Source organism: Mirounga leonina, unplaced genomic scaffold (genome assembly GCF_011800145.1).
Source record: "Mirounga leonina isolate KUSES-001 unplaced genomic scaffold, KU_Mleo_1.0 Mir_180, whole genome shotgun sequence".
NCBI lineage: Eukaryota > Metazoa > Chordata > Mammalia > Carnivora > Phocidae > Mirounga > Mirounga leonina.
In genome coordinates, this window is record NW_023270469.1 from 33,465,670 (window position 1) to 33,485,065 (window position 19,396).

At 54.6% G+C, this 19,396-nt stretch overlaps 1 protein-coding gene across 3 annotated transcripts in view; it reads left to right on the forward strand.

Annotated features, from left to right (window-relative positions):
* ZNF423 (zinc finger protein 423) overlaps nucleotides 1-16,044 on the forward strand; it is a 277,830-nt gene extending 261,786 nt beyond the window's left edge. For all 3 annotated transcript variants that reach the window (XM_035025261.1, XM_035025259.1, XM_035025260.1), the window contains one exon: nucleotides 15,341-16,044. In XM_035025261.1, the coding sequence (XP_034881152.1) occupies nucleotides 15,341-15,370 (30 nt within the window). In that variant the 3' untranslated portion in view covers nucleotides 15,371-16,044. The remainder of the gene's footprint in view (nucleotides 1-15,340) is intronic.
* Nucleotides 16,045-19,396: the final 3,352 nt, after the last annotated feature.

Genomic DNA, 19,396 nt, shown 5'->3' on the forward strand with positions numbered 1-19,396 from the left:
TAATGACATTTAGAAAGAAATTAATGATGAGAAATGCAAGTTGGCATTTCAGGAGCGCCAGTCAGCAGCCGTGCGTCTGCACTCACAGGAGAGGCGAGGGGTGGGGGCCGGGCACGGAAGGGAGGGCGGGAGATGGCAGAAATTAATTTTGCTGTGTCAATAATGAACATGGCCCCACTCGCTCTGCTTCTGGAGTTTAGACAAAATCAAACATGGGCTGGCTGGGGCTGGTCCAGCACTGCAATGAGATTCCCTGTGTACTGGGATCTGGGCGGAGTCGGGTGACAGGTTTGGTTTGGTGGCACCAGGAGGCAGAGGACAGCCAGAGGGGAGGAAGCAGCCTGAAGACTGGGCCATTTGGGTGCAAATCCAAGTACCACCTCTGACCAGTTGCATGACATATCAAGCTGCTTCTCTTTTCTGAGACTCAGTTGCTTCATCAGTAAAATGGGGACAATGGGGAGATGTAAAGATAATGTATGAAGAACCGCCGGCCCAGTTTGAGCACATAGTAGGAGCTCAATATATTGTTAGGTGTTCCACATTGCACTGATATACAACTTCTCATTATAATGTCTCGTAAACTGGGATAGCTCACGTGTATTATACTTTAATTGGTCATTTCTTTTGTTCACTGTGATACATCAAATATTAGAGCTTCTTATATGTTCTTTGGGTCTTGGATAGAATAGAGCATTGATAGGAGATATGGTAGAAGGTGAGGGGGACACAAGATGCTGAAATTGTCTGGGGCAGAGATTGGGGCTCCCAGGGGGGCTATAGGGGTGTGTGCCGACTCCTTCCCTCCCATCAGGTGCTCCAGAAGGATGGAGAAGGACCCCCACCAGTCTCCTCTCACGTCCAGGGGAGGAGATACACACAAGGAAAAGTTATTATCGTAGTAACATTGAACATTTTTGCCGCATGGAGGGTGAAAACTTAGAGCCCATGGCCAGGGATATTGGAATCTTTAAATGGTGATCTGTGTTTCAAAATGGAGATTTCCTATAATTATGGTGGCTAAGATACAGTGCTTATTGAGTGTCAGACCGTGTTCTTAGCACTTTTAAACATTCAAAATATTCATCCTCATAATGCCTCTATTATTAAAGTAAGGAAACTGAGGCACAGAGAGGCTAACCCTCTCCCTAGGCCACAGAGCTGGTCAACGCTGGACCCAGGCCCCCGGCCCCAGATTCTGTCCTCTTTATCACCACACTAAATGGGTAGAGTCCTTGATTTGCTGCAAATCAGACCTAGAAATCCCTGGACCATACTTCTGTGTGACAGCCATCAGCTGCCTCCTTAAGACACAAGGATGTGCTCCCCCGCTCAGCACAACCCCAGCTGGTCTGCCCCACCTGGCTCCTTACGCACCCAGGCTCTGAGTCTCAGGCCTCCGCTGCACCATGTCACGGTTTGCAAATACCTCATTGGCACCTCAACAACCTGGGACCACTAAGAGTGCCCTTTACTCTTGCCATTTTGCAGACCAGAAAGCTGAGGCTGGGAAAGGACAATAAAGTAGGGCACTTGCAGGGAGACAAGGGCCCCGGGGGGAAATGGGGAGTGTATTCCACCCACATGATTTGCGTGTTTGAGCAGGGGAGGCAAGTGTGGCTCAGTGACCAGTCCCCCCTGCCCCCACCCTGAAGCCAGACCTGGATGCACAATCCAACAGCTGCGTCCCTGACCCAGGGCACCGCCTTAGTCTCCCCATCCTTCCTTCTGAAGGTGTCACATCAAAAGTGTGGGGTCATCCATGCATTTGAGTTGACAGTGACGGCAGAACCTCATGGTTGGAATTCATTATGACAATATTGAATGTCTGTATATCATTGTACATGTTGTGAAAATTTTTACACGTGTTACCTAATTTGGAGCTCATAACAAGGCTGTGAGGTAGGCATTATTCTTCCCACTTTTCAGGCGAGGAAACAGGAACTTAGAGAAGCGAAGTGACTTGTCTAGGGTCACAGGTACAGTAAGTGACTAAAGTAGGATTTGGACTTCATAGCCCATTGTCTTTCCACCAATCCATCCACCTTCCTACCTACTTATGTATTCATGCTCTCCTTTCTACTAGTCATCCATCTGCTACCCATCTACTCATCTATACATTCATTTGTCCATCACCATTCAGCCATCTATCTATCCATCCATCATCTACCCATCCATCCATCATCTATCCATCCATCCATCCATCTACCCACCAGTCATCCATCCATCTTCCATCCATCTATCCATCCATCCATCATCTAACCACCCATCCATCCATCCATCCATCCAACCAGCTAGCTACATCCATTAGTATTGAGTACCACTACACTGTTTTCATGACACCTTCCTCATGTACTCTTAATTCCATGCTTACCTGCTACCCACCTCTCCCTCTACCCTTAAAACTGCATATGAACACACACACACACACACACACACACATCCTTCTGGTGAATTGAGAGGGGTGGGGCAGACTGGGGATATAGATGATTCTTGGTTTGCCTCCCAGAAACCAGAGAGTTCTGCCTGGTGGTGGGAAGGAAGGTATAGAACAGACCCATGTGGTCCTGGTGGGGCAGGTGTGTGGGCAGTGATGATGTGCCCACAGTTTGGTTGGAAGGCTGAGTGCAGATGAGAAAGGCAGACAAGGCATTGCAGGCTGGGCCCCAGTGTTCTTCAGCCCCATCAGTGGGCCCAGCTCCTGAGGAGTGGGCAGCCCCTCCATTCTGGGTGTCAGGGATCACATTTGCCCTTTGCTTTGTGCCAGGCTGGACTTCTTCGAGTGGGCAAAGGTATACACCCACGTGTTTCCACAAGAACCATTGCAATTATTAAATATAATCGGTCTCAGCTGCAGTTTTGATCGCTGGGGCATGCACACAATTCATCACAGCAAATTAGGTCCACCTTCAGAACTTCTGGCCCTGCAGCCTGGGCGGTGGGGGTCCGTCAGTAAGGGGAGCTGGGCCATGTAGGCTCCGGAAGCCATTTTTGGGAGGTGGTGATGGGCCATGTTTTCTGAAGGGGCCCTCAGAATATCTGCCAGAACAGCTGTCCATCCATGGGGGTTAATTTTCTAGAAATTTCAACGATGCAGGAAAGTTTCCCTTTTAGCAAAAATTTGGAGGAAAGTAGAAACGGACATGATCAAAGTCCTAAAATATCATTTTTAAAACCTAAAAGCACTGGGTTAGTTTAGGGACCTGAACATATGTGTTCTGTATAATTGGTGACCGTGTGACCTATTTTACAGGACAGCTTTGGTTTCAAGTATTCCATCGCAGCTATTGGCTATTTGTCCTGATTTTTGGCTTGTGGAATACTATGACTATATGTAGAGCTGGGTTTTCTCATCCAATTTTAATGAATAAAAATTTCAAGTTGGAAAGGCCTGGAAAGATTTCAGAAACATTCAAGGGAACCATTGTCTCCCTCTTTTTTTTTTTTTTTCCAACGTGACAAAATATTTAATGCCTGTAGGTGTGCCTCATGCTTACCCTCCCAACTCCCCAAGCACAGAACAGGGAAGACTTCCGTCCAGCAAGGTTTGAAAGCTATCAAAGCTCCAGTCCTCATGACATGATTTCGGGGGAGGCCTCAGGCCCCTGTGCTCAGGGGCAAGAGCCCCGGGTTGTGCATTCTCCAGAGGCTCTCTGTCCTAACGTGGCTGGTCCTGGAAGCCATGCCATTGACCATGGCATAGGCTCAGTCACTGCAGGGGAAGCCTGGTACAGCACAGAGGCAGAGAAGGTCTTGCATCCCTTGGCAGGCGACATGTCCCCTGGATGCTGCCGCAGCTTCCAGCCCCCACCATCCACCGAGGCCTCCACGGGCTGAGTCTTGCTGTAACTCCCAGCTTCCAAGCCTCGAGCCCGAGCTGTGAGGGCAACACTCAGAACCGGCCCTGAGCACCTTGGCTCTTTCTGTAGAATGTGCCCTCTCTCCTGCCCACCTGCCCACCTGCCCTCTGAACCTGTAGGATCCCAACCAGTTTTGTCTTTTTTTTTAATCGTGGCAAAATACACATAAGGAAAAATTTGCAATCTTCACCATTTTCGAGTGAACATGTCCGTGGCTCTAAGTCCGCTCACATTGTTAAGTGACCATCCCCACCATCCAGGACAGTTTTCCGCAGAACTCTGTCCCCACTGCACACTGAACTCCGCCTTCCCCTCAGCTCCTGGAAACCACCAGTCGACTTTCTGTCTCTCTGGATTTGACTACTCTAGGAACCTCACAGAAGTGGAATTATACAGTATTAGTCCTTCTGTGACTGGCTCGTTGCACTTAGCATAACGTCTTCAAAGGATCTCTCCGCTTTTAAGAAAAATCGTAACATGCCCTGGGCAAGGCGGGGCAGGGGGCGCGGGAGAGGGGGCAGCTCTGTTTCTTCTTCGCTCCCTGACCCTGTCAGTGGAAGCTTCTCTTCGCCCCCCTCGCCCCCCTTGCTTGCCGGCTGTTCTCTCAGAAATACTCGCGGAGTTTTCAGCAAGCGTAGGCTCTGAGCCCACGTGGGGGGATCAGCAGAGAACTGAGAGATGGGGTCCCTGCCTGCCACGCACGGCCTGGTGAGGGCATTACCATGGCTGGGAGACAGCCGGGACCTTGCAGGTTGAGGAAAGTGCTAGAAGGACAGCTGTGCAGATGCAGACTGAGCTGCGCCGGGATGGGTGGCCCCTTGTTGAGTAGGTGGCAAGGCCTTTCTGAGGGGATGGAGATCAGCACCGGGGGGTGCTGGGAAATGGGGGGGCGTGCCGGGCAGCGAGAACGGCCACGAGAGGCTGAGAGTGGCTGGCCCATTTGGGGAGCAGGAAGCAGGAGGTCTGGGGAGCTCTGGCAGGGCTGTGGCCAGGGGTCTAGAGTTCTAGGTGTGGTGGGGGCCCGCTAGATGAGTAAGCAGAACTTCCCCCCCCATCCCTGCCCCTTGAGGAGAGAGCCCGGGCTGTACCTCTCATGGGCACTCTGTTGCCAGGGAGAGGGAGCCTGGAGGGAACCTGGGTCATGGGCAGGTGGGGGCTTCTGGAGGGGCCCTGGTGGTGGTGTGGTGTGGATGGGTCCATTGCACACCGGGGGGAGACGAAATGCCAAAATTAACAACCAACCCCTGAATCACTTTGTAGCGCGTTGTCAGTGTAAGGTCTGTGTGTGTGTGTGAATGTGTGTGTATGGGTGTGTGTGGGGTTTGTGGGGTGTCCGTGAGTGTGTGTATGTGCATGGGATTGTGGGGTATGCGGGAGTGACTGAGTCTGTACCTAGGATATCCATGAGTGTGTGCATGTGTGTGCATTGTGTGTGTTTGTGTGATTGTGAGTTATCCATGAGTGCGTGTAGGTGTGTACATGTGATTGTAGGGTATCTGTGAGTAAGTGTGTATGTGAGTGTGTGTCTGTGACTGTGAAGTGTCTCTGTGTGTGTGTGTGTAGGGGTGTGCAAGTGTGGGAAGTAAGACGGGCTCTGTGTACCGCGTTGCATTCGCAAGCACCCCAGGGGGCAGTCCCCCACAATGCCTGGGTTATGGTCAGTGGGTGACGGGTGGGGGGATTCCTAAGTTCTTTGGGAGAAAGGAAGGCACGAGGGGCTAATTATCTAGACTCTTCAGTGGGTGGGAAGGGCACCCTTGGGCTGGCCTCTTGGAGTAGTTGAGGGAGGGCTGCCTGGTCCCCCTCTCCGAGCTGGCGTTTTGGGGCTCCCGTGTGGCTCTGGGGAAGGTGATTTCCCTGGTTTGCTAGCCCCTGGCTCACCGGGAAACGTTCAGCTGCATATGGGGACACACCCAGGACATGCAGGGCAGGGTGGCCTCGACTTCATCTTCTACTCTCCTTCCTCTTCTTCGGAATGTAACCGTGCAAGTTACATTCCTAGTCCTATCCCTGGGCGAGGACCCTAAATGATGGTCCGTGTGATGTCACTACCCCTACCTTCACTCCTGCCCTGGGCGTCAGCCTGGCCAGTGTGCTAGAAAATGTTTGGGGCATCGTGAGGTTCCCACAAAATATGAGAGGCCTTAAGCTAGCAGCCTGTGGGCGGATTCAACCTGCAAACATTTTTTGATTGGCCTGCATTGTGCTTTAAACATTGAGACATTATATATATATATATTTATTTATTTATTTATTTTAAGAGAGGGAGGGGGAGTGGCAGAGGGAGAGGGAGAGGGAGAGGGAGAGAGAGAATCTCAAACTGACTCCGCGCTCAGCATGGAGCCCAACACAAGGCTCCATCCCACGACCCTAAGACCATGACCTGAGCCAAAATCAAGTCGGACATTTCACCGACTGAGCCACCCATATATATATGTATATGTATGTATATATATGTGTGTGTATATATATATTTTTTTTAATCTAGTTTTCTAGACTGGATGTGAGGAGGACTGCCCCTTTTCAACAAGGCTTGGGTTCTTGGGATGACACCACCCCCACCATACCTTACTGCCTTGCTCCTGGCCTGGGCCGCACTCGCTTGCAGGGTGGACTCGACAGTGCCGGGCCCCTGAGCAGGAGGCCCCTGTCCGGGCTGGCTGCACACGGTCAGAGGCGCCCTGCCCACCACAGCTGGGTCTCCTGGACGTCAGCTGCTCTTTCTCTGTACGGCTCCATTTGCAGTGAGTTTGGTGCCTCCGCGGATGGGATGCCTCAGTCTTCCCAGAATGTTCTGTGTGTGGTCTTTGATTCCCAGATGTGCTTTGAGGTGGGGAGAAAGACCCCTCTCCGGTCTTGGGAAGCTGTTGGCCCAGAGTCAATTCAGTGGAGTCTCAGATCTGGCTGATCTCTCCTCAGGCTCCGAGGTGGTGCGTGCACTGGAACCCTGCCCCACTGCATCAGGCTGCAATCATATCTTTCAGGGGTCGGACTCAGGCTTTTTGAGGGCATATTGTAATACATCTTTGAGATGAACTGTACCCCAAGGGCCTGGTTCTGGGCAGGCGCTTGGCTGATGTGGTTGGAATGGACTTTCCAGTGACACAGGGCGGTGTCCCCACTGGGAAGGAACCCAGGTCCAGAGACCGGGGCTTACGGTCACCTGACACACCACAGCCAGAATCCTTGATTCTCAGTCCTGAGTCCCGACCCAGAGGGGCCCAGCCACTGGGGACCCCCCGCCTCCCTTTGGAGAAATGGCAACATTGGTGGCAGCAAATTAATGCAGGACTCGGGGTCAGGGTGGCCTCAGTTGCCGAGGTGGGGCAAATCTCTCAGCAGCCCGGATGTGACAGGGCCACAAAACTCCCGCTTTCTTTCACACGGCCGCTACCTGAAGTCGCCTGGTTGCTAGCTACTGATGCTTTGGGCGTATTTGCAGTCTGAGGTGTGCCACCCCCAGCCCCCAGTCTACTGTCCCTCCAGACGGGTATTATTCATTTCCCTCTTTTGTTGGGTGACTCCGAATGGGAGCCTGTTTACGGCCTGGGCTCCCAATAGAAGGCTGCAGGTTCCCTCCTTATAATCTATTCTCCGGTGGGTTTTATTTCCAAAGCACAGCAGTATGGAACCTACCCCTTTGGGAATTCACTGGGCTTTTTTTTTTCCCCCAGGACAACCTTTTCTCTCAATTTTCCCTCGAAGGAAGATGTTCTTGCACTCGTGGAACTGGTCATTGGCCAGGCCACCTGCTGGGGTCTTTTGTGTTCTGGGTGCTGCAGGGCACTGGCGAGAGGGGTGTTAGAGAGGGGCTGCAGAAACTCAGTGGTCAGCCCCTCTGGGGACACCTCCACCAGAAGCCGTCTGGGTCCTACAGCTCCTCCTCACATGCCCCCAGGGGACTTTGAGGGCCCTGAGCCTGCTTCTGCTCTTGGTTCTGCAAGAAAGCAGCAAATCCCCCCAAAGCCAACCCCGCTGCTCCCTGGAAGTTGGAATCTCCCTGCAGGCCAGGAGTTCCGGATGAATGGAGGCTCTCACCCAAGAGACAGACTTCCCCGGCTAAGCGGGTGCGACGCTCACTTCCCACTGCTCTAGACTGACAGACAACAGCCTGTGTCGCTGTCTGGGAGACAGGACTGGGGAAGCCTTGCACACAGGGAGCTGCTTTTGCCTCTGAGGACGTGCCAGGGCTGTGTCCCGGGCCATGGGTGACTGGCTTCACCCAGGACCCCGATGCCAAGGAAGTGTGCCACTTCACACGGCCAAGCTTTCTGTGCCGTCCGTGTCCATGCTGGCTTGCTGGGTGGGGGCCGTGGGGGGGATGTGGGGCGCACACACGTCATCGCCTGGACCCCCCAGGGGAGTGGCTGCATCACCGGGCAGGCATTTGGAGGGAACCTTGGCCATCACTCACTCCTAATTTTAATGACGTGCATTAGCTAAATTGTGTTCTGAGTATTCATTCAGTGCTGTTTATGGCGTGCTCTTGAGTGCGCTTACCGTTTGTCAGAAGTGCAAACTAGCGAACATACGAGCCTTTAAGACAGGCCATCTGTTCGTCTTAGACCTTTGGACGATTGTCAAATGCTTCTAAAAATAAGTGCTCACTAGCAGAGAGGGGCTGCCCAGGTGATAACACAGCAGAGAGGGAAGCAGGGCTGCCTGCGTCTTTACCCTTCCCAATGGGAAATGTATAACTTGAGTGTTGGGGGGCAAAAGGGAGGTGGAACGCAGGAAGGGAGCCAAGGGAGGTGGGGAGCACGAAGGCCCTGCTGGTACACCTTTTTGGCTGGAGGTGCGAGCGTCACCCCGTTCCTTGCCTTTCGTGTAACTCCACAGCTCAAATACATTCGATGGCTCCCCATGGCCCAGATTTAAGGGCGAGCTGCCTCGTCTCGCATCACAGAGTCTCATCAATAAGGCCCCCACCTTCCTTTCCAGGCTTGTCTCCATGGCACATACCCTGTGCTTCTGCCAAGCTGAATTATTCATTGTTCCCTCAGCATATGCTGTGCTTTCCACATTTCACAAGCAGAACAGCGCCGTGGGTAAGAGCGTGCTCTACACACAGACTGCATGGGTGAGGATCTGACACAGCCGTCAGCAGCTGCAGGACTCGACGCTCTCCATTTGCCTGCCTCAGTTTTCTCATCTGTGAAATAGGGATAATCATCGTACTTCACTCCCGGGGTGGTTGCGAGGTTTCAAGAGTTAATATAATTAAGGGGTGAGAACAGTGCCTGGAGCACAGAGAGCACAGGGTAAATGTTAGCTGTGATCATTATCAGCATCACTGGTGCCTCCATGTGCTTCTCTGGGCGGTGGGGGGGGGTCATCCTCCTTGGAGAACTGTCTCTGTGTTCGTGCGCGCGCGCACACACACACACACCCACCCTGATGCAAGCCCTAACCAAGCCACAGCACCTACCAGTCAGAAGTCCTCTCTCCAAAGTCCCTTTTTGTGAAATGTCACCCCCTCCTTTGGCCAGGAGCTTGTCAGTGGCCACGATGGGCCTTATTCTCTCTCTGTCTGATGCCCACTGCATTGCATGGGGCCAGGCTCCGTGTTTGTTAAACGACCAAACAACAGAATCCCGCTTAGCTGGAACGTGGCTGCAGTGTTAGCCTGAAGTGTTCTACCTTTTCCCCTGGAAGCAGAGGGAACATCTTCCCATGGTTAAGGCAGGTTCTTGGACTTGGTCCCTGCTCCTGGAGAAAACTGTTTGTAAAGCCAGCCTCTCGAGAACCCGGGAGTGGCCTAGTGGTGGGCAGTGGGGAGAAAGGGCATTGACCGCAGCCTCTTTCCCCACCTTGAACCAGAGGGAGGTGAGGTGGGGTCAAGGTGAAGCCAGGTGTGTTCTGTAGGGGAGGGCAGATGGAACATTCTGGGGGGGGGTGCTAAGCATTCCTGTACCCTTAATTTGCCAGGGATGCAAGGGCCAAGCCCTGGGACCAGTCCTTCTCTGGTGCCCCTTGAGAGTGAGGGTCTCCCCATGGAACTGTGAGCTCCTCGAGAGAGGGCTGGAGCCTCGAACTCTTCATGCCAGTGCCCAGCTGGGGCCTGACATCCGGGGACTCTGTGAATAACTGTGGAAGGAATGAGTGAATGAGTGGGTGAATACACGGATGAGTGCATACTTCCCTCCCCCACGGAGTCTCCAAGCGCCTCCCCTCCTCACCAGATACCTCACTCTGTCCCCTGGGGCGGGGGAGGGAGAGCAGTGGGTTGGGGGTACTGAGGCTGCAGCCAGGGGCTTGTGGGGAGGGGGACATCTGGAGCATTCCTGAGATCTTGCTGGCCCTTAGAGGAGGAGCTGGGAGAGGCACAGTGTTCAGACCATCAGACCTCCGTGCGGTTCCCACTGCAAGCCCTGAACCATGTGTGGTGCCAAGCGGGTCCGGGATCCAAGGAGGGGATCCAAGGAGGGAACCGACAGCCCTTCCCTCACGGAGCTGCCTGTCTGCTCAGGAAGACACTCAGGGACACCATTTATGGAGCACTTCCTCTTGGCCAGGCCTGGGGCGGGGGGGGGGGGGGGGGGTGTCCATGCACTATTTCCTGAGTCCTCAGGGCCTCTGAGGAGGAGGGCTCTGTTATTACCACCCCTCCCCCAACCCCAGAGGTCAAGGAACTTGCTCAAGGCCACATGGCTATCAAGCAGCAGAGTCAGCATTCAAACCCAGAACTCCACTCGTCTCAGGCCACCGGGGCTTGCTGCCTCCTTGTGAGCACCCAGGGCGGTGGTGCTAGGACTTCACGGGCATTTTGTCCTCCAAGGAGCTGGGGCCCCGGAGGGGCAGCCAAGAGTGCTCTCCGAGAGGGACGCGCCTCGCAGAGACCCCTCTGGTCTGGGTCTGTGCCCCTTGGGGTGCGCGGAGAAGCCTTCTGTTGCCTCACAGACCGGGTTTGCCAGGCCGGCCGGTGGCCAGCACCTCTGGTCTCCCCTGCTTGATGCTGTGGTGGGTGCTGTCAAAGGGAGACAGGCAGCGTCCCAGATCAAGGGACGGAACACAGAGCCCAGACCTCAAGAAGAAACCCCCGTGGCGGACGAGGGAGGGGCGCCCTGCTGCACACGTGGGTGCGTGATGGTGGCGAGGCGCAGACTGGGTTGAGGCAGGGATGCCTCCTGGTTTGCGTGAAACCGGAGTGGGACCAGGCCAGAACCTCTGGCTGGCCCATTCAAGCGTGTGTCAGTGATTTGGGAAGGAAGGTCCAGCGACAGGCTCCCTGCTCCTCGCATGTTCCCTCTGTGCCCAACACACGCCCTGGCTTGGGCTCTAGCTCGGGGTCACGTTGCTGCTGCATGCCCTGCTCCAAGCATGGTGGCTGTCACCCAGCAGGGATTCGGTGAAGGTTTGTTGAATGAATGAACGGTCATGTAACTGAATGCAGACCTGGGACAAAGGGCTCCGTGGCCTGAGGGCTCCGCGGACAACTGACCACTCGCACTGAGAGAGATCTCAGCAGGACCCCCGACACCCCCTTGCCCATCACTGACTTGTGGCCCAGTGCGCCAGGCCTAGGCCCCCGAAACAGGTCCTAGCAGAAACCTTTCTCCCCAAGAGCCTCGTGCACTCTGCTGAGTGAGTGCATCTCAGCCGCAAACCAGGACCCCCATCCCTCCCTCCCTTCCCCCCGTTTTATTTTTCTCACCTGCTTCTCGCCCACACCTGCGTCTCCCTGGCAGGCGGAGAGGCCCTTGTGGATGCCAGGCCTCCCCCCTGGGCGCCTTCCAGTCCTTCCTGGCTCCCACCCCCACCCCACCCCCAGCCTTTATGGTGCTGGGAAAGTGTTTATCTGCAGGGTTGGTAGTATCTTTAAAAAACGATTTTCTTCCTTCTCCGAAGGGGCTAAATATAGCACAGGCATAAATAGAGAAATAGACATTAAGCCAAATGCCCTTGTGAGAGCCACGCGGGTGGACGGGGCTCTTGAAGACGGCTTGATGAAGCCCCCCGCCCCTCGAACCACAGCTCCGAGCCGCGGGGTAGGAGCCGCGGGTCTTCGGGTTTATTCAACTGTGCCGATCGGCGGTGGCTCTGGCAGGAGCCGCTCGGCACGCAGGTGTGTAGGGTGATTGGTGAGTCCTGGTGACGGGTCCCCGCCACCCCCTCTGCCCTTCCGGCGACTGTGCCCTCAGCCTGTGGAGGAACCGATGCCCTTCCCGGCCGAACACCTGGCCTCCTCGGCGCCCCCCACCACACTCACACTTATTGGGTGGCATGGGCCGTTCTCTCTCGCTGAGCCACCATCTGCACCATTAATCCTGCACAAACGTTTGGGTGTCTGTGTGTCTTGAGTCCCCCCTCCCCTCATCGGGCCCCTTGAGAGGGCTGGGCCCAGCTGGAGTCTTCCCCTACCCTGCACTGTGCCCGGCCCAGAGAAGAGCATCCAGCAGGTAGTTAATAACGCAGTGCTGAATGAATTCTGGTGCCCGGCCCCCTTGGGGCATCAAGTTTTGACATTTCCATCTGCTGTGACATCCTGGGCTTTTGTTCTTGTAGAACTTTAGGGAAGGAAGTTTTACCCTTCTGTCTCAGAACTCTCTTTGGGGAAGTTCTTTCTTGAGTCTAACTGAAGAACTACCTGCTACTGCTCCTTAAGAGGAAAGGCCCACTGCGGTTTTCACCTGAGAAGTGGCGTTTATTCTCCTATTTCCCTGACCCGTGGGCCTACGCATAGGTTCCCGCCTCCTGGATTTCTATGCCAGTAGCCCGTGGATGAGCCAGTGTGGACCACGGGTGTTATACTGGCCCTGTTCTTGGCATCCTGGCAAAAGGCTGTTTCATTATCCAGAGATCCCTGGATACCCCCCTTTCCCTGTGTTGGTGGTGGGTGGTCCTTGAGGGTTTTGTAGAGATCAAATGCCATCTCTGGCTTTCTGCTGCTTATGGAGCGGTCCACACTCAGGGTCACCCCGAGCCTCCACCACCCGGGTCTAAACCCCTCCCAGCCTGCCATGTGACCTCTGCTGGGATCATCTCCCTGGTGCCTGCATTTGCCAGGCCCATTCGAGCCTCCGTACCTTTGTCTGTGCTGTGCCTTCTACTCAGCATGCCCCCTCCCCTTCCACACATCCTACCCGGGCACTGAGTCGTTCATTTACCCTTCCACTGATTCATTAGAAGATATTTGCATGGGTCTACTTTGTGCCAGGAACCACCATTTGTGGACCTGTATATGTTTATCCTCCTAACTTCCCTCCTCCCTGTCCTCCTCCCCACTCCCCGCTACATGAAGACGGAGCTGACCACACTCAGCACTGGTAATTGCCCGGCTGTTGGCAGGGTGGCAGAGTGAGACCCCCAGTCGTTGCTGGGCGCTGTGCCTGCCATGTCACCGCAGGGCATCGTGTGCCCAGCCCCGGGCCAAGCACTGTGGGGCCGAGAAGGGAGGTGGAGCCCTCCTGACTGCAGTTCAGCAGACGACGCTCGTCTTGCACTTGGGAGGCACGTAGATGGGTGGCAGGGGGGTCGGGAGTGCCTTGAGGGGCTGCAGGGAGGGATGGCAAGGGACCGGGTGCCCAGAGGACTTCAAGCGTGGCTCGGCTGGGAGGGAGGAGAGAGGAGGTGAGAACTGAATCACTAAAGGCTCAGAGGCTAGGTGGATGCTTGCTTGGCTGTAGGGTGGGTCTGGCTCCCCGCAGGACTGGCTGCCTGTGCTTGCCTAAGTGTGGGGAGAGGTGCCTCGGCTGGAGGGGGGGGCGTTCCCATGGCAACCGCCGCATCCCATCTGTGGCCTCAGACAACCTGCCTTGTGCCTCTGGGTCCGTGGCACCCCCACCGAGGTGCCAGGCCACACCGGCAGAGTTTGTCCTCATGCCCGGTGTGGAGTGTGGATGATCTGTGGACTGGGATGCCCATGAGCTGCAGGGTGCTGCGAAGCCTGCCTTCTCGCCCAAGGCCCTGGCTTTCTTGGATTCCAGTTGCCTGGTTCCACCCTGCCTGATTCCCAGCTGGATGACCTTGAACCGGAATTGAGCCTCTCTCAGCCTTATTTCTTCATCTTACCGTGTCCTACCTTGTAAGGCTATTGTGAGGATTGAAAGAGCTGTCCCTCTAACGCACACAGCACGTGTGCTGGCCAAGCGTCAGCCATGGGGCCTGGACCCAGGAGCCCAAGGAAAGGGGACAGCGGTGGTTGGCGCTCTGTGCTGCGGGCATCAGCAGGCACCTGCTACGTGGGGACAGGGCGATGAGCTTGCCGCGGGGGGTGGTGACATCATCACGGAGGCGGCAGCAGGGCTGACAGTGGGAAGAGCCTGCCACAGGGGCCCTGGGCCACGGAGTGGGGGTGGCTCCAGGCTCCCCGGCAAAGCGGCGGCCATCGGGCATCCTCTGGTGGCCCTCCCAGCTGGACCGGGAGCCCGGGAGAGAGACGCAGCGCCACGTCTGACCTCTGGTGGTCATGGGCAGATCTGCAGCCCGGCGGCTCCCAGCCCCAGAGGAGTCAGGAACCGCCCCCCGGCCCCCCCCCCCCCCCCGGGGGGACCTCGCTCCTCGCGACTGGAGGTCCCATGCTGCTCCCAAGCAGGGCTCCCCTACCCTGGGTGGATTTTGCTTCCTTTCTCCAGGTGGCAGGAGGTTGAAGGTTACCTGAGGCTTTGGTGAGATGGGTCCGGATTTAGAACAGGGACCACTGAAAAGAAACAAAATCACTCTTGGAGGCCAAATCCCACCCCCAGCCCCAGGCCACTGGTTCCTCTGAAAGCAGGTCAACACGGCTGGCCTGCTCTGGCTGGCACGAGGGAAGAGAAACCGTGGGCTGCGGTGAGAGGGATGCGCTTGGCGGGGCGGGGGCGGGGTGCGGGGGGTCCCACCTGGGCCCCGGCTGCCCAGGCGGATTCGGGCAAACCGCACACTCCTCTGGCCGGAGCAGGCTGCCTCCTTCAGCGCCCTCCCTGCTGGGTGACCCGGCCTCGGCCCAGGCACCACTGCCGCCCACTGCCTCCGCACGTCTGGACCACTCGGGTGTTTCTTGGCCGGAGAGCTACGTGGCACATCTGCTGTCGCCCTCCACGCAGCTCAGAGCAGCTCCCGGGAAGGACTGAGAGGGGGATCTGGGGAAAGCCTGCAGGCGATCAGATATAATATCCTCCTAATCATCAGAGCGAAAGGGAGACGGGAGAGGTGAGCAAGGATGTTTTTAATTCCTGCCACCCTCCCCCCCCCCACCTCCTTGCACGTACCCCCCCTTGCCTTCCCTAGAGCCAGTCCCCATGGTGAGACCTGAACGGTCTTTAAAAACACAATTTCTAGAGAGCCCAGGTTGGCAGCAACAGGAACCCATCCCCGAGCCCCAGATCAATGTGGCGTCTTGGCAGCTGTGTCCCCCGAGCACTTTTTCCTGGTTGCATTTTGTGTTGTAATAATTGAGACGCTTTTCTGTGGCTCCCAGTGTAAATGCACTGAGTGGGAGGGGACGGGCCTGCTCTCCATTCTTCTGCCCTCATGCGTGTCTCCTTTCTTCGCCTTTGCAGAACCACACGATGAGCCAGCACGCACAGTGAGGGACCGCTCGACAGGACACCTCTCCGCAGAAGGCTTGCCGGAGACGCCGTGGGGAGGGCCATTTGAACATTACATCCAATCAAAGTGTCATTTGCAACCCAGATGTAAAACTCTAATGATTTGGCCATGAGGCGCTGCTATTATAAGCAGCTGGAAATGAATATTAATGGCAGAGATTAAAAGTATTCCATGCTCAGTATTTTTTATTGTCCTGCTACAGCTAGTGTGCTTTTAGAGTTTCCGCCGAAGACTACATTTCTAGAGTTAGAGAAACCCGCTTTTTGAGGCTATTGTCCTTTGTTCCTTCATGTATTATATTGATAGTTTTTAAAAAAGGATTAGTGTGATTTTTTTTTCCTTTGCTTCTTTTTTTTTTTTTTCTTTTTCTTTCTTGTTTTTCTTTTCCCCCCCTTCGGTTAACTACTTTTTAATTGCAATTCTAGGTAATTGTGCATCGTGATGTGATTGCTTGGCTATTGTCTGAATATTTCCTTTTAATTTTTTAATTAAAGACTAATGCTTTGATTGGATTTGCCAGTTCACCGGACAGTGATTAAAACTATGTAATGAATATAATCGGTTTCAGTGCAACTGGATGGTCTGCTTTTAAATGTGACTTAATCTGACTGCAGTTACTAGTACAGTTCAATAAAGGGAATCCATGCGATTAGCATTGGCTGCCTGGTTCTCTCCTCCCCAGCCTGGGGCCCTGTGGGGGCTGTGGTCACCCAAAGGGTGGGGACCTGCACATGATAGACCCAGCCTCCCTTGGGAAAGAGGACACATAGTAACCTAACACACGCAGTCTGGATCAGGTGGGCAGTGGCCACAGAAGTCAAAACAGAAGGAACCCTTAAAGATGAAAGACTGATCTTTTCATTTGTGGATGGGGGAAACTGAAGCTCAAGGGTAAGTGGGCTTATCCATGATGTTTCCTTGTTTCTCCCCCTGGGGATGGCTTTCCCACATTCTGCATGCAGATGGTTAAGTGGTTAACCCTTACCTGGCCAGGACTTCAGGCAGGACTTGGATTCTAGTTGTGGCCAAGGCATGAGGACGTGACGGGAGCTGGGGTTAACCCCCCAGCCCCGTGAGATCCAGGGCTGGGGGGCTGCAGAGTGGAGCCAGGTGGGAGCAGTGGGTTCCCAGTCACGGAGCTCAGTGGGATGTGGGAGTGCTGAGACCCTGTGGCCGGGGCCAGCACTCTGGTGGGGCAAGTGAGGTGCCTACAGCACAAAATCTCAGGGGGGCCCCCTGCACTTGCAAACCCCAAGAAGAGGTTTCCTGACATTTCACATCCTAGTTGCCTTGCTTTCCTCACCCCCCACCCCCCGCCCCGGCCTTGCTGGTGCCCCAGGGCCCACCCAGCAAAGTTAGTCTCACACGTGGCCGCCCTCCCACCCCGCTGTCATGCTGGTGCCTGGCTGACTTGCCAATCAGAGGCCAGGGCTTCAGAACCTGCGTGGGGAAGCCCTTCCCTGTTAACTTTTCACAAGGGGCAAGAAAATTGGTTATTACCCTCTGCAGAGCGGAAATGAAACAGGCAGACAGATTGCACCTAATTACAATGTAATACTAAGTCACAGGCGTGGAATTTGTAGCAATAATACCCAGCATCTTCTGACTCCCATATGGAGGGGCTGCTGGCGACCTGTCCGAGTTCCCCTTCCTGCCACCTCATGTAAGGGTCTCACGTGGGTGGGGCATTTAGTTTAATAAAATGCACATCACCCCTGCAAATCAGAGCAGACTCCTGCCAGGGCTGGGCAAAATGGAGCTGTCGCCCTTAGAATTCACGGTTCTTGCCTCCTAGAAGTCGAAGGCAGTGAACTTTGATTTTTAGTCCCCCGGAGACTTGGCCATTTAGGGGGAGACCTCAGCGTAGGCATCCGTGTTCCCCCGAGTGTGGCCAGCCACAGTCTGCCTTGCATCCACAGCAAGGCCTGCCTTCGAGACAGCACCGAAGGCTGTGGGCAGGACCAGCACGTCCCGGGGCTTGCCAGATCACCGTCTCTGGGCCCTCTCCATCTCCAGATTTATCCTGAACCCCATGGAGCCCAGGTGAGTCCTCGGTAAGTACCAACAGAAGATTTGATTTGACGGTTGGTGGCGTAGGGCTAAATTAGTCACTGCCCCCATTAAAAATACAGCGGGGGGTTTAAGAGCTTTTCACGCCATGTGGGAATCAGCAGCGAAGCCGGCGGATGCCTTGGGTAAGGAGAGAGGCAGCCTAGGGGACCGCGAGGTAATGAGGTTTATGGCGATGACAAGGCAGCCAGGGAACCCCACCGACTCCCCCCTCGCCTGGGCCCATTGTTCTCTGGCTGGCTATGCCCCCGCCCCTCTGCCGAGAGCCCCTCATGACTTCGTGTGGGGAGGGGGCTCTGGAGGGGGCTCTAAAGGGGACACGGGGGGCCCTTACAGGGATTGGTATGTGTTACCATCAGTCAGTACTGGGGTGGGGGTAATGCAGGGCGCATAGCTTTGGAGACCAGCCCCCACCTCTCTCCAGTCAGAGGATCTGAAGCTGGGATGAGCCAGTTTACCTCTCCGCCCTGAGGGACCTCGCAGGGTCACTGGGGGGCTTCGATGCCATGATGCCCGCTGAAGGGCTGGAGACTGAAAGTGGCATGGTGGTTGTTAGAAAGACGATGAAGCCGGGCCTCTCTGCACAGGAAGGGCCCCCTTTCAGCCTGGAGGGTGCAATCGCATCAGTCACTGGGAGTTTGGATGCTGGAGTGGGCAAGGTGACTGGAAGCCTAGGGTTCATCGTTGCTGTGTTTGCTCATACAAATAAATGATCAGTTTCTAGTGACTGTGGGTGCAGGAATTTTGCCCAGGCTGAAAAATGGACTAGGACACCTGGGTCACAGCCTCCTGTCATTGGAAGCAGGTGGAGAAGGGTTTTGGTCTCAGTGGAGAAACTGCCATAGGAAGAGTCTTCTCAAGTTCCCCCAGCCACAGATGATGCTCCTCCTAACCTCACAGTATGTTTAATATTTACCTTTCCACCTGTTTTTTTTTTTTTTTAATTCCCATCTAGAATGTGCATTCTTAGGGGTGGGTTCTGTACTTACAAGCGTTTAGGACCAAGGTAGGACCAAGACTTCAAGCCGTCAGCCATCCAGCCAGCAGATATTTACTGGGGATCACTGGGGATATAGTGATGGACAGGCGATGTGGCCCCTGCCCTCATGGAGCTCACGGTCACATGACACCCCTCTAGCAAGCAAGCCTGTCAGTAAATACCTGGTCACCCATGGTCTCAAGCACTATGATGGACAAGGAGCTGTGTGAGACATGTGGGGGTGGGTGAGATGCGTGAGATGGGTGGGGACCACGGGTGAGATGGGTGGGGACCACGTCAGAGGCGGGGCTGCCGGGAGGAAGGCCTTGCTGAGGAAGTGACATCAGCTGAGACCTGGAGAAGGAAAGGCCTCAGGGAGAAGCCTCGAGTTGGAAACAAACCAGAGGTATCCTCAGGGGTCTCTAGTTGTACTGGGTTTCCATTTCAGGTGGTTTGAAACAAGCCCAGAGAATTTCAGAGTCTTGTCCAAGGTCACACGATTCAGGATAGAATGGAGACTATAATCTGGGTGTCCTGCCTTCTAGCCTCGGTGTCTGATTTCCTCTGTGGCCACCTCCTATTTGTTGAAGGGCAAATTGAATAATAACTTATTATTATGAATAAAACAGCATACCGTGTAGGAAAGACTGCTGGCTCTCCCCCTTTTCCTCAATAAATTAACTGATTTTTATCTGAGCAAATGTTAACTTGGAGAGGGTCAGATTATATATCCTATCACTCCTGGAAGTTAGGTGTGGCCACATTACTATTGGAAGCTATACTAGTTCTGACAATGGGATATAAATAGAAGTGATGTGTGTAAATTCTAAGAATTTTCCTTAAATGAAATGAGCTCATCCCTTTCCCTTCCTGATGGCTGGAATGTAGATGCAAGAGCTGGAGCTCCAGAAGCCATTTTGAACCACGAGGTAACCTGGAAATGGAAGATGCACATGGG